Source organism: Orycteropus afer, unplaced genomic scaffold, assembly GCF_000298275.1.
Source record: "Orycteropus afer afer isolate SDZICR_OR568_19922 unplaced genomic scaffold, OryAfe1.0 scaffold00430, whole genome shotgun sequence".
In the NCBI taxonomy this organism is placed as follows: Eukaryota; Metazoa; Chordata; class Mammalia; order Tubulidentata; family Orycteropodidae; genus Orycteropus; species Orycteropus afer.
In genome coordinates, this window is record NW_006922017.1 from 939,452 (window position 1) to 955,415 (window position 15,964).

The 15,964-nt window shown below is 38.4% G+C and overlaps 1 protein-coding gene across 1 annotated transcript in view; it reads left to right on the top strand.

The window, feature by feature from the left end:
* The first annotated feature begins 5,359 nt into the window (after window positions 1-5,359).
* Window positions 5,360-15,964, top strand: part of FRK (fyn related Src family tyrosine kinase) — a 182,432-nt gene continuing 171,827 nt past the window's right edge. The window contains exon 1 of the mRNA XM_007954076.2: window positions 5,360-5,730. Within this exon, the coding sequence (XP_007952267.1) occupies window positions 5,360-5,730 (371 nt within the window). The remainder of the gene's footprint in view (window positions 5,731-15,964) is intronic.

Here is a 15,964-nt window from a genome sequence, read left to right on the forward strand (position 1 = left end):
ATGTTTTTTGATGCACATGAAAGTGAATTAGTTCATGTCAAATAGATTTTGGATTTCTGTTTATTTATGTGACAAAGCCATCTAAGGGAGGGAGTATTCACTGAGACCCTGAAAAGAATGGTGGGAAATTTAGAGCAGTGTTATGAGAAAGTGAAGAGAAAAACAGCTGACTAGACTGGCATGTGAATGTTGACTGGTGCTGAGGGTCTAGCAGGGGTTAAAGATGATTTGTCCTGGTACAAAACTGAGTAATTATGGAATTTCTCCAGCAGTGTTCAGAAAACCAGATATAGCAGCAAGGTTAAATTAATGAAATGTTGGGGGACGAAAGAATATTCAAGTAAGAGAGAAATTATTTTTGGGTGCAATGATCAAACATGGCCTAAAAAAGATGAAGAATTTCTATCCAGATCTTGAAATGTGGGCAGGAATCCATAGAGAGGGGAAAGAATACCAAGCAAAAGAATGATAAAAGGATACAGGATCAACTATGGGAATAGACAAGGTATATGGAAAACTCAGTACAACAATTTGGCCAAATGGGAGGGCAAGTGTAATGCAGTCATTGATGGTGATGTTGAAAGGGTACATTTGATAAAGACTGGTTAAATACACATTCTTTAACCTTGAATTTCAAGCCATATTTTTTAGGCAGTGAAGATATGTTGAAGGTTATTGTTCAGAGTTGTTATTTAAGATTAATGTGTGGCAGGAGCTCTGGTGGTGTAGTGCCTAAGGTATTTGACTGCTAATCAGAAGGCTGGCAGTTCAAACCCACCAGCCACTCCTTGGAAGGAAGTTTGAGCAATATACTTCTATAGTGATACTGCCTCAGAAACCCAAGGAGGGGTCACTGTGAGTCAGAGAGGACATGACAGCATGTAGCAACAACAATAGCAGTTTGCTATAAAGATGGGAGGGAGATTGCAGATTGAGAAACTGGTTTAGGAGTTTGGCAAAGTAATCGAATCATCAATGAACAATAATAGAGCAAAGAAGAGGACAGAGAGGCAATAGACGGAAAGTCACTCTCTGTGCTTCAGTAGCCTTTTTCACATATCATCACTATAGAACTTTCACTTTCAGTCATGAATGTTTGCATAAGTGCTTATCTCACTCAATTGCTTACTTCATTCACTATTCATTTAACAAACACTTATTGAGTATCTACTACATACGTGCTAGATATTGTATGAGGCACTGACAATTCAGAGCAGGAAATATTATTCTCCCAGGGAAACCAAACAAGTAAGGGAACTAAGTGGAGCTCAAGTGACCAAGTAGAGTTGTGTGCCAAGTTCTAGGGGCACAGATCATCCATGAGCTTCTTCTGCTTTGATGGCAGAGAAGGCGATTCTTGAATCCAATCTGGAAGAATCGCAAGGAAGCAATCAGGGGTGTAGGTGGCAGAAGATGCAAAGGTACAGCAACAAAGAGGGCTGCATCTTTGCATCCTGGCAGCTGCTAGTTGTTTAGTGAAACTGTGCCACAGGACACAAGTATTGGAGTGAAGGGACATGTGGTTAAAGAAGTTGGTAGTCCTTGGGTGCTGTGCTGAAAAGATTAGGTTTTATTTCAAATGTTTTGGGGCTTCCTAAAGGATTTTAAATAGAAGAATGACAAGGTTAATTTTTTTCAGAGTCACTGAAACTGAGGAGTGACAATCTCAGGCTCTGAAGTCAAATGGAAACCAGAATGTGATCCATGGTTTAGGGATTTGGTGGCTGTGTGATCTTGAGCAAATTACTTAACCTCTATGAGCATCACTTTCTTCTTCTCTAAAATTCAGGAGGGGAGGAAAAAAAAGCCAACTATCTTCCTCATAGGTATTGTTGTTTTTTATTTTATAAGAATTAAATAACGTGTCTTCGTAAAATTCTTACCACAGTGCTTGGCACATAGAAAGCAATCAAAAACTATTACCTATGCTTGTTATTGTTGTATTAGGTGCTGTTGAATTGGTTCTGACTCATAGTAACCCTATGAACATTGCTCGATTCTGCACTTGCTTCACGATCTATGCTTGAGCCCATTGTTGCAGCCACTGTGTCAGTCCATCTTATTGAAGGTCTTCTTTTTCACTGACCCTCTACTTTACCAAGCATGACGTCCTTCTCTAGGGACTGGTCCCTCCTGATAGCATGTTTAAAGTCCATGAGATGAAGCCTAGCCATCTTCATTTTTGCATGCATATAGTGATTAAAAATACCATGGCTTGGGTCAGGTAGTCCTTTGTCTTCAAAGTGACATATTTGCTTTTTAATCTTTTAAATAATTCTTTTTTGTAAAAGATTTACTCAATGTGATACATCATTTGATTTCTTGATTGCTGCTTCCATGGGTGTTGATTGTGGATCCAAGTAAAATGAAATCCTTGACAACATCAATCTTGCCTCCATTTATCATGATGTTGCTTATAAGTCCAGTTGTGAGGACTGTTGTTTCCTTGATGTTAAGGTGTAATCCATATGGAAGGATGTAGTCGTGATCTTCCTCGGTAAGTGTTTCAAATCCTCTTCACTTTCAGCAAGGAAGGTTATGTTATCCGTCTATTGCAGGTTGTTAATGAGTCTTCCTCCAATCTTGATACTGCATTCTTAGTTCAGCTTCTCAGATAATTTGCTCAGCGTACAAACTGAGTTCACTATACTTGCTAATACTAATATTACCTCAGTCATTGTAATGATTATAAAAACTTCTCTAGGAGTGTTGTGCAAGATGAATCAAAGATGGAGAGAAGCTGGAGGGAGGGAGACCAGTTATGAGGCCTCCAGATTAAGAAGAATAGTCTTTTATTTTCTGTCTAGTGCCTAGCTTTCATTCAGGAGTTAAAAAAAAAAAAAAGTTTGTGGACCAAATGAAAAGGAAGACTGAGTGAAATTTAGTGATTGATTAGCTCAAAGGAACTAGGGAGGGAGTATGGGATGACTATACGGCTTTAAGCCTGAGTGACTAGAGGATTCTGTTACTATCAACAGATGGAAAGTCTTTCTTTCCTGACCCCTTGGTTCTGCTTTTTCAGGCCATTGCTTGCCTGTCATCTTTGGATGGTTGGGAGCTTTTTCAATTTCCTTCACTTGCTCACTGACTGTGCCATGCAAGTCTGGCTCTTTGTCTTTTTCCAGAATGCCTTGTCATAACCATAGTGGAGGCATATTTCAATTTAGAACCTTCAATATTTTGAAGTCTCAAACCCCACTTGCACATTGGTTTTGATCACTTCTCTCTGGTTGCTTCCAAATCACATTTTGTTTCTAGATCGAGTAGATATCTCAGGAAAGACTTCAGCACCTCTCCCTTTGTTCAGGGGAATGAGAATCTTATTCTTTAAAAACAGTCTGTTTTATGGCATAATTATTTTCTCTTATGTCTAGAGTATGGAATTAAACATACATTCTATTTTAGGCCCCATTGCATAAAATTGAAAAACAAAACAAAACACACCTGGATCAGCTTTTGGCTTTTCTATTCCTGCCAAATTTTTACTTCTACCCTGACATTGAAGACAACTGGAGAAACCTAGGAGTATGATGTGAGACCTTGTTCTAGCCAAAGTAGGTGCCCGATTTTAGCCAAAGCTAATAGCAAAGGCTTGTACTTGACCATTAACGCAAAGGTTGGCTATTTGAACCCACCCAGCAGCACCATGCTATAAAGGTTTGGAGATATGATTCCATAAGTGTACAGCAAGAAAACCCTATGGAGCAGTTCCACTCCGTAACACATGGGTTTCTATGAGTCAACATTTACTCAACAACAGCAGCAGATAAAAAACTAGCAAGTGGGGCTAAGGCTATAGCTCCCTGATTTCTTTTATGTTTTTTTCCCTTTTTCTTTTGAGTCTGATTATCTGACAACTAAAATGTTTTCTGTTGTTTGACAAAAAAAAAAAAAAAAGAAAAAAACCAGGAATTTTGAGCTTGTTTTGGAGCTACGTTAGCAAAGTTCAAGGCTTTGCCAACATTTTGAAAGGTTATTTTTAAGAGATAAATTTTTAAATAAATACATAAAACAAGTCATAAACAATTGTGCAGTGCTTTCTACTAGTGGCAATGGAGTGCGGTGATCTGTTCAAACTCATTGCCCAGGTGATCTTGTGATCCAGGGCATGCAAGCAATTGTGAGACAGCTGCCTTGAGTTAGGAGAAACAGGGAAAACCCACCGTCTGTGTAGATTAGCTGATTAGCTGTCCCGGTCTCACCTTCACTAATCGCTGAGCTCTAGCTAATGAAGTACAGACCTGGAGGTCAAAGTTTAGCAGAAAAAGCCTCCAAGCAGCCCACACACAGTCTTTTACTCTTCTCTTCCATGAGTCACTGTGTGTGTGTGTGTGTGTGTGTGTGTGTGAGAGAGAGAGAGAGAGAGAGAGAGAGCTAGTACTTAAGAGATGGGAAATTAAATGGGAAAAAGCTGTGGTTCAGGATCTCAGAGTTTCAGTTAGCTGCTCTCTTACTTTTCCAGACTCTGAATATATTAAAATCATTTATAGTAATGAAAGAAAGGTAGGAACTCAGTAATTCCTCCCCAATTGCCCTTTGTCCAGCAACAAAAGCCTAATCGCTTTAATTTGTTTTGGTTTCCCTAGTGAAGGGGGGCTGGATGTCACTGCCTTGAATTTTTGACTAGGGAACACAGCAAGACAAAAAGCTACCTGGGCTAAGGTGAAAGCATTTTGAAGATGCTTTAAGTCTGGCTTCCTGGTGAGGGCACTGTTCTATCTTGGGTGTGGGAGAAGGGAGGTCTAAAGAGGTTGGGAATCCCATTTAAATCACAGACAAAAAGAAACCAGGAAGTAAGGGGAAATTATTACAGTCTGTACATAGCTCAGGATGTTAAAGGCAAGAGCCTGGGCTGGTTGGTTATTCATTAGCAAAAAGGAAAGAGCAGTGGGGATCAGGACTGGACAAACTACAAGAACACACCGTCTCTGGCAGAGGCAAAACGTGGAGATTTTACCTGGAGTTTCTGTCTTTCTCTTGTTAACTTTTCCTTGGGACAAAAGACAAGATGACTCTTTCTTGTTTTCAGACATTTGTCAAGATAAAGCCTTCTTCATTTTGTTTTCTTTTTGTTGTGGCATTCTTAAGCAGACAAGAAGAAAAGACATCTTCCCAGTGAGCGGTGCCCAGCTCCCCCTCGGTTTGGCTCTGGGGCAGCAATTCACACCACAGGAACAAAGCAGTGCTCACTGCGCCCAGACCTGTTGGATTGTTTTGAAAAAGGGTTTTTGCACAGTCTCCAAAACATGGTGAGTTGGTACTGATTTCCAAATCACCTGCTGGAGGGTGAGAAAGCGGATCTGCAGAGAGTAAGGGGACAGGAAGCCCTTTTCTCCTCCTCTCCACCAGGTAGGGCACCATGGGCAACATCTGTCTGAGGCTCTGGGCTTACTTGCAGCCCTGTCTTCCCTGCTTAATCCAGGAGTCAGACAAACCGGTGGTGATGGAGAATCCAGGAGCCGTTTGCTCCCTCGATGCTCCCCAGCCACAGACACAGGAACCTGAAAGAAGACATGGCCACTACTTTGTGGCTCTGTTTGATTACCAAGCTCGGACTGCAGAGGACCTGAGCTTCCGTGCAGGGGATAAGCTCCAAATCCTGGACACTTCCCATGAGGGCTGGTGGTTTGCCAGACACTTGGAGAAAAGGGGTGATGGCTCTGACCAGCAACTCCAGGGCTATATTCCTTCTAACTATGTCGCTGAGGACAGGAGCCTACAGGCAGAGCCGTGAGTAGTACACCCACATTTTGTTTTCCCACTCTCCCAGGGCCGGGTAATGAGTTTTCCTTCCTACCTACCCACGATCTTCTAATCTCCAGAGTTCTCTAGAATGTATGAGGAAGTAACTGGCAAGAATTATTAATTGCAGCACACCTCCCCCATTAAGTAAGAGTGAAACTGGCAGGTAATTCTTGTTGAAAGAACTTCAGTTACCCTGGTACGTATACCCACTGGCCCTGGGTGCATTTTCATCAACATAAACAAATGGAACATTTAATATTCTACCTTTTCTTTGTCTGTAAAACAACTCACAGTTGACTTTAACAATGATAAATCACAAGACTTCCTTAAACCATAGTTTCAGATCTAAAGTCCAGCTCTTTTTGTAAGTTTTGAAGATTCCAGGGAATGCTTTACTCCTATCTCCAACACTATTTCTAATCCTAATCCTTTTTCACTCTGATAACACATGCTGGGCTAACTAACATAGAAGATACAATTTAGACAAGGACAACTTTTACTTCCATTTTTCTCAATGAATCAAAGACATTGTGTACTTTAAATTCCCAGATCTTTAATTATGCTACCCAGGTTATAATATCTTTTGGTTTTACTATGATTGGAAACTGGCCAGACAAGTTTTAACAAGAAAAGTAATAACAATGATCATTTCCTCAGAAGAAGACATAAAGACTCAGTATTTGAATAAATTCTATGAATTACAGTGGAACAAAAGAGGAACATTTTTGCACTTTTTCATCCATCCATCCATCCGTGCAAATGCCAGGCACATTAGTAGGTATAAAGTATGTTAATTAAGGGTAGGGATGGTGATGCTGGTGGTGGTTGAATATAAAATGGAGTAAGCACACTTTTGACAAAGGGTACTTAGTGCTTCCTGGGTTAAGAATCAAGTGGGGACTCTATTTTTGGCCTGAACTTTGTTGCTGCCTAGTCCCGTGAAACCCAAATCTGGGAATGTCTCTCAGGAAATGAGCTAATTATAGAATGGATTTTAATTAAGCAACCAATGAGGCTTCACTCACATTCTCCTACAATTGATTATTATTATTTTTTAATGCAAGCTGCAGCACTCCTTATTGGCTCAAAGAGTAATTTAATTCCTTTGAGAAGTTTATGGAATTAGAATTTCTGCAGTGTATTTCATTGTTGTTACCATAACTTAAGAATCTTCTTACACTCAAAGTGGAGTGCAATTGGTTATTCTAATTACTATGTGTGGTCAAGCTGATGAAGCAGACATCATTAGTTCCTGGCTTATGTGGTTATGTTTACCCTACTTCCCCGTCACTCTCTGGAACACTGAACTAATCTCATCTCTGATACTACTACAATTTGGACATTGTTACAACTTTCCGGACTTTCAAATCAAGATATGAAAGGATGGCAAGGGGATTTCTGAGATTCTTTCCTATGCCAAGAACCTATATATGTTAAGATGGTTTTAAAATTTATGCCTAAATAGGAATGAATTGAAATTTAGAATTTTGATGAAGTGAATTGATCAGTTCTTCAATGAGAACATTTCTTTTCACCAATAATCAGTAAAAATTATCTTTATCTATTCATTATACCTACCCCTCACTTACCTACTATCTTGTTATCTGGCATTTCACATTTACAGTAGTTAGACATCTACTATCTGACTATTTTGTTCATCAGCAACATACATCTGGCAGTAACGAATGTTGAGGTATGAGGCAAGGGTAATGCTGGCTGTGATGGTTAGGGTTATGCATGAACTTGGTTTGGCAGTTATGTAATGGTGTAATTTGGCAGTAATGTAATGATGTCATCATCATTCTTTTTATGATCTGATGTGGTCATCCTCCTTTTTCACATAATGTCAATTTTTTCTTAATGAGCTTGTGTTTGGAAACTAGCCATGTTGATAAGAGTGGAGTATAAATGCTTCCTTAAGTGCAATTATGTGTATTCAGTACTATGTGATTCCCATGTAGGGCATGGCGTTATGCATGTTTTATATTCAGAGTAACACATGTATACTATTTTAGTACTATACTATTCATATTTAGTGCCTTGGATTTATAAACTGCTAGTTATATTCAATTTATTTCGCTGCTTAGGATCTGTTTCCTCATCTGTAAGGTCTCTCTCTTGTTCTGCTCTGTGGATTGCCTAGACCTCTGGATTTCCTGATTATCTGGACATGTGAACTCTTATGTTTCATATGTAGCAGTTCAGCTACATTAATAGATGCTGGACTTATAAGTACTGGAGAAAGCAAGTGGACTGAAACAAAAAATGTAATAAAAAATAATACCATTCTGGGTAAAAGACTTTAGCGCAATGTCCTTACTAATTTAGGCTCTCTTTGCCTAACAAACAGAAAATAAGGCAAATGAAGTATTGTGGCTATTTTTTGATTTTCAGAGGCCATTTGTAGCTAAGAATATTTTTTCCCTGTACTCTAAACTCTTGACCTTTCCTCTTGGAATTGGTTCTCAGTAGTGTTCCCACATGTCACTTGTTGCTGTAGTAAGGTACCATTGAGTAGGTTCCAACTCATAATGACCACATGTACAGCAGAACAAAATGCTGCTCAGTCCAGCACCATCCTCAAAATTGTTGCTGTGTTTGAACCTATTGGCATAGCCATAGTGTCAATCTGTCTCATTGAAGATCTTCCTCTTTTTTGCTAACTTTCTACTTTACCAAGCTTGATATCCTTCTCGTCCCTTCTGATAACATGTCCAAAGTATGTGAGATGAAGTCTCGTCATTTTTGTCTCAAAGGAGCATATTGGCTGTACTTCTTCCAAGACAGATTTGTTTATTATATTGCTAATTGATGTTTGCTGCTGTTTCTTCTCATTTTGAATCATGCTGCATCAGTAAATGAAGGTCTCCACAAATTTTACTTCATCCACATCATTAAGGTTGTCTCTACTCTGAGGAGGCAGCTCTTCTTCAGCCCTATTTTGAGTGCCTTACAATCTTCCAGCTCTATATCAAACAGTGTTCTGCTGCTGTCCATAAAGTTGTCACTGGGCATTTTTTCAGAAGTAGATCTCCAAGTCCTTCTTCCTAGTCTGTCTTGTCTGGAAGTTCTTCTGAAATCTGTCCACTATGGGGGAGCCTGCTGGTGTTTGAACCATAACTTCCAGCATCACAGCAACATGCAAGCCACCACAGAATGACAAACTGACAGATGAGTGGTGGCATGTGTCACTACCAGCATAAATCACTGTAGTGGGCTTCCTTTGAGATCTTCCCATCCACTGGAAAAAAGATGGTGCCCAGAAGTTGTTGCTGCTGTGCCTCCTTGTCAGCATAGGATATGTTTCCTTTAAGTGCACTCCATGGTCTTCACCTATATGGTGGTGACATTTGTGTGTCAACTTGGCTGGGCCTGGTTGAGTGGCTGGGCAGCTGAATGTAGTTATTCCCCATGGTGAGATTGGTAATTAACTCCATGGTGGAATCTATTGGAGCAGCTGAGTAGCTGCTTTGGGTATGTGGTCTGCTTCCCATACATAACAAGGAGCTTTGGGAATGGTCTCTAGCTTATGGCACCCTTGAACCCTGCATGTAGTCATGTCATTACTGTTCAGCAGCTTGCCATGCTCTGCCGAACTTGGGACTTTCAATGGACTTAAATTAATGGCCTGCCGTGTGGTTTGGTAACATTGGGACTGTGCAATTTTATTTGTTGATCTTGGGCTTATTAGTCTCAGCAGCCAGTAGCTGCCTGAGTGAGGAGATGCCTCTAGCTTCAGTGGGCTGTGAGCAAGAGGCAGAGCTCAGGGTCGAGGGGCTTTCACATAGCCCCTAGAGACTGGCACTTTAAACTCGGACTTCTAGCCTCCCAAACTGTAAGGGAATAAACTCCTGTTTGTTCAAGCCATTCCATTTGTGGTATATTCTTGTCAGAACGGCACTAGGTAACCAGAACAACCTGTTAACCCAGGCATTTTTGGGGGTACTTGCCACTATATGGCAAAATTGCCATATACGTTTAGCACAAGTGGTTTTAGCTTCTAGAAACCCACTCCATTTAAAACAGAAGTTATTTTAGCTCAGTCTGTGGGTGTCTAAGTAGCCCAAAAAATGTCTTAATGTATGGAGAATTACACAAAAACCTCCTTTTAATATATTTTCTTCAGTTACTTTTTTTAAAACATATACTTCGTCTTCCTTTACTAATACTATGAAAATTAATGCAGTTTATTCTACATTGAGCTCAGTAAATAGTAATAAGTAAGGATCACAGTTTATACTAAATTATGTGAGGAAAGTACACAATGGGAAGCCAATGAAAATTGAGTCATTTAATTCCTAATTATACTAGTTTAATGCAATGTGTATTAGTACTCATCTTTTTATTTTATTCTGGACTAGCATTAACCAGAAAACAATACAAATACACTGGAATTCCAGTGATTCTGGTGATAGAGCAAAATAGTTGCAGGTTTTAGTTTTTTTAGTGTTTATTTTGCTTCTCTCTCTCTCTCTCTCTTTTTTTTTTTGAACAATAGAAACTATCAAGATGTAGACAATTGTTAAAAATAAGGCAATTAATTAATTATTATTCTGCTTAGAAATGCTTTACCCTTTCTATATAGTTGTTGTTGTTCTGTGCCATTGAGTCAGACCCGACTCATAGCGACCCCTCCTTGGGTTGCCGAGGCAGTATCACTACGGAAGTAGATTGCCCAACCTTTCTTTGAGGAGTGGCTGGTAGGTTTGAACCTCCAGCCTTCTGGTTAGCAGTCAAGTGCCTTAGGCACTATGCTACCAGAGCTCCTACCCTTTCTATATCTCTTATATTAATTTAATAAGATAATTATTAATGATTTTTGTCTGTATAAAGAATAATTGCATTTTACCTTCTCTTCAATTGAAATATATTCCTAGGTCCTTTCATAGATAAGTGTTTTTCTTCAACATGGAATCCCTCACAACATTTTACTCTTAGTGTCTGATTACTTAGACTTCTCTTTAGAATTTTCATTCACACCATTTCTAAAGATATAGTTAAAGTCTACCCAGAGAATGATAGTATGGAAATTGCATACAAATCTTGGAGTCAAAAGTAATAGCCCTAAATTCCATTGCTTTTATTTTTAAAAAATTAAGTAATGAAATACAAAAAATACAATCAGCATAGTATTTTTACATGTAACATAATTTACCTATGAAGAGTTTTTTTTTTTTTTTTAAATCTTTAAATATTCTGAAGATTGGGTCCAGGACCTCTGGTGGAGCTCTGGTTAAAGCATTGGGCTGCTAACCAAAAGGTCAGTGGTTTGCGCCCACCAGGTACTCTGCAGGAGAAAGATGGGGCAATCTGATTCCACAAAGCTTTACAGCTTTGGAAACCCTATGGGGTAGTTCTACTCTGTCCTATAGGCTATGAGTTGGAATCAATTCAACAGCAGTGGATTTGGGTTTAATCCACATGGTTTTATGTGACTGTAATTAAATTGGAGGAGTCTCTAGGTGGTGGAAATGGTTAACCTGCTTGGCTGCTAACTGAAATGTTGAAGGTTGAAGTCTACCCAGAGGAATCTCAGAAGGGCCTGGTCATCTACTCTGAAAAATCAGCCATTGAAAACCCTAGCGAGCACAGTTCTACTGTGGCACACATGAGATGGCCATGAGTGGGAGCTGACTTAATGGCAGCTGTTACTCAAATTAGTCTAGTATCAGAGATGAGATCAGTTCAGTGTTCCAGAGAGTGATGGGAAGAGTAGAGTGGACATAACCTCACAAGCCAGGAGCTGATGATTTCTGCTTCGTGGACTTGCCCACACAAAAAAGGGTAGTAGTTAAGATAACCAATTTGACCCTACTTTGCATGTAAGAAGATTCTTCAGTTATGGTAACAATAAAAAAATAATGCAAAAATTCTGATTCCATAAGCTTCTCAAAGGAATTACATTAAGTTTCCATTTTAAAAAATCATATATTAAGGATTATGTTAATGATCTTCAAACTCTATTTTTTAAAAAAATTAAGCTTTGTATCTTTTCTTGGGTCACATTCCTCTGAATGCTCTTACCTGAGAAAACTTGTTTTTGTTCTGAGCCCATTCCATGAATCTAATATGGTACTAGGTGAAAGATTCATAAAAGTTGGAGGAATTAGAGTTTTCTTTGGTTGGAGGTCTGAGTCCACCCTCTGATACCTTGGAAGAAAGGCCTGGTGGTCTATTTCCAAAAAAATCAGCCATTGAAGGCTCTATGGACCACAGTTTTACTCTGACACACGTGGTGTTGCTGCCATGAGTCATGATCAACCCAAGGCAACTGGTTTGGTTGTTGCATGTATAGTTTGGCTTTATAAAAAGAAGTTCTCTGCACATATATATAAAACTAGAAAGGCTAGAAGCCTCACTGTGTACTCCTAAACTTCAGGAGGGTGTATTTTGCTTGTACAAGGACTGAAGAGTCATGCATATGGACCTACAATGGTGTCTTTGTATTGCTTGTTAGCATCTCAAGAGAGAAAGCTGAGTGTTTTGTGAAAGTATTTTCTCCTTTTTTTGTTGCCAAGTAAAGGTAGAACATTTCCAACTTCCTTTCCAATTTGTTGCCTTAGGGTCAGCTTTGAAATAAAAACAAGAATAAATATTAGTAACTTGTGATTTTGTTGGTAGTTTATGCTCATGTGTTAAAATATCACAACATATAAAAGTAATGGAATTTCTTTTCAAGAGTTAAGGGCATATTTTCTTTACCATGCTTCTCTTTAATGTGTCTGAGTAGAAATCTTTCAAGATTTTATTTAATTGAAGGTCATTGCTGTTATGTGGTTTGAAGAAAGTAGAATGGAAAAATAAATGGTATATTTTCAGGAAGTGTCTCACGCCCTCATGTTAGAACAGAGCTGAGGTTTCACTGTTTGGCAATTTGAATACTGGTGAATTGAATAATTATGGAATATAGGTGGTACACATTGTTCCTCGCCCTTTTCAACCTAGTTGTCAGTAGATTTCTTTCTCAGCCAGACTCTGAAACTCGCATTTTTAAACACTTTGGAACCTTAAATTAGTGAAAGCTGAAAGGAAAATGTAGTTAAAAACATTAAAAATACTACTAATAAAGGAAGGCACAAAAGCAAAAACAAAAAAACTCCCCTCCCTGCCATCGAGTTGGATCCGACTCACAGTGACCCCTCCTTGGGTTTTGAGGCAGTATCACTATGGGAGTAGATTGTCCAGTCTTTCTTCAGAGGAGTGGCTGGTGGGTTTGAACCGCCAGCCTTCTGGTTAGCAGTCAAATGCCTTAGGCACTACGCTACCAGAGCTCCCATAAAGAAAGACAGAAGCATCATAATACTCAGAAAACGGCAATCTGACATAATAGAACTTATCTATTTTGAATGGCTTAAAACAGTAGAAAATCACCTATGAGCAATCAATCCCTAAACTGTTTTTTGTACAGATCACCATTTTTCTTTTTGTGCTAGTTTTTAAGGAAGACTAAATGTATATTTGTGGGAAATGAAAATAATATACTTTCAGTTGTTCTTTCAGACCAACTATACTTAAAAACCACAGTTTTGGGAAACTAAGAAGTCATTTTCCCATGCAAGTAAAATACTTCTATATGTATATATATGACTGTCTATCCAATTGAATGTTTTAGATAAATTAAAGATTAGAATTTGAGGACAAATCATTTAAATCAACCAAAAGCATATTTAGATGCCCTTGGTGTGATCCAGACTGTATGTTGTTAAATAACGGTATTACCTGGAGGATTAGAATATTTTCTACTTTCCCTGTACTTTGAATTATTTGTCATTATATGTTACTTACTTTCAAGTAGATATAATAATATGACAAATATGTTGCTAAAATAATTTTTCAAATGTTTTATATATCAGGTAAAATCTTATACTTTTTCATGTTAAAGTACTCTCTAGGGTTATTTCAATTTTTTATGTAATGAATTTTTACATTAATTGGCATAATTTTTAAGGAAAACAATAATTAACTGATAAAATAAAAATTTAGAGTAATGGCAAAGTCATAGAAGTGAAGAAATGTGGTATCACTGGAACTGCATAGAAATCAAGAAGTTTATGCTTAATAATGGCAGTTAAAAATCATTCATATCAGTAAAACTGGATGACATGTATCTCAAATTTCATTTGAGAGATGAAATTTGACACAGTATGGAATCAAATGAATCAGGAATCATTCTTAATCTTTTCTAGGAAAATTAATAGAATTGGTGTTACCTTGAACATTTTAGCTGTAATATGCCATTCATAACCACCCTCTTTCTAGTGAAAATATTGGTTAAATTTTTCTTTTCAGATTGTCAAGGAATTACTGATGAAAGAACTAAATAAATCCTAAATTACTGTGCTTTGGCTTTAAAGATTAGAAGTTATTCCAATTTGATTAAGTCTGTTCTTCGGAAAATAAATGTTTTGTTGGATTCAAACTGGTTTGGTTTTTGTCCGACTAAATTCATTCATGTATTTGGTTTGTTTCTTTAGATAGATCTTGGTGCTACTTTTTAATGAATAAAAATTCAAGCATCTCACTAAACTGAAATTGTCAAAGTAGACATAATCTTCTATACAGTAAAGTAGGATTAAGTTTTATTAGCAACTAATGTGAACTATGCACTGTATAAGTCTTTGGGTTCCAAGGAGGTCAAGGAGGAACTCAACAATTTTGCCTCAATAAGCACTCTGTTTATCAGTTCAGAAAATTTCCTTATGATCTTCTAATTACTAATAATACTACAATGGCCCTAGGGAATGGCCTCAGGGCCTTGGGCAGTCAGCTGCCACACCCAAGGCTGGCGGTTCAAACCCACCAGTCACTCCTAGGAAGGAAGATGAGGCAATCTACTTCATAGTGATACTGACTCAGAAACCCAAGGAGGGTTCACTATGAGTCGAGTCTGACTTGACAGCCCATAACAACAACACAACAATACTACAATGAAAATTCTATGCTGTAAATAAAAGTCAGAACACTTTTCTTGGTTTTTCTAGTGACTATATTAACTCGGTCCAAACCTTGTTGTTGTTGGTAGGTGCTGTTGAGTTGGCTCCAACTGGTAGCCACCTTATGTACAACAGAGCAAAGCACTGTCCCATCCTGCAGCATCCTCACAGTCCTTGCTGTACTTGAGCCCATTATTACAGCCACTGTGTCAGTCCATCTTGCTGAGGTCTTCCCCTTTTTTGCTGACCTTCTACTTCGTCAAGCATTGTATCCCTCTCGAGGGAATGGTCTCCCATTCTTGCTTCCAAGAAGCATTCTGGCTGCGCTTCTTCCAGGATGGATTTGTTCCTTCTTCTGGCAGTCCATGGTATTTTCAGTATTGTTTGCTAACCTCATGATTCAAAGGGATGAACTCTTCTTTGGCCTTCCTGATTCATTGCCCAGCTTTCACATGTGTATGAGGCTATTGAAAATACCATGGGTTGGGTTAGGTGCACCTTAGTCTTCAAATAGACATTTTTGCTCTTCAACACTTCAAAGAAGTCTTTTGCAGCAGCCTTGCCCAGTATAATATGACATCTGATTTCTTGACTACTGCTTCCATGGGTGTTGTTTGTGGATCCAAGTAAAAAGAAATCTTTGACAACTTCAGTCTTTTTTCCTTCTACCATGATGCTGCTTACTGGTCCAGTTGTGAGGATTTTTGTTTTCTTTATGTTTAGCTGTAATCAATATTTCAGGGTGCACTCTTTAATTTTCATCAGTAAATTCTTCAAGTTATCTTCATTTTCAGAAAGTGAGGTTGTGTTATCTGCATATCACAGATTGTTAATGAGATTTCCTCCAATCCTGTTGCCATGTTTTTCTTCATGTAGTCCAGCTTCTCAGAATCTTTGCTCAGCATACAGATTGAATAAGTATGGTGAAAGGATACAACCCTGACACATACCCTCCCTGATTTTAAACCATGCAATATCTTTTATTCAAATGATAGTCTTTCTCTATGCACAGGTTCCTCATGAGCACAATTATGTGTTCTGGAATTCCCATGCATCTCAATGTTATCCAAAATTTGTTAAGATCCACACAGTCAAATGCCTTTGCATGGTCAATAAAACACAAGTAAACATCTTTCTGGTATTCTCTGCTTTCAGCCAAGATCCATCGATATCAGCAATGATATCCCTCATTCCATATCCTTTTCTGAATCCAGCTTGAATTTCTGGATGTTCACTGTCAGTATATTGCTGCAAACATTTTTGAATTATCTTCAGAAAGATTTCAC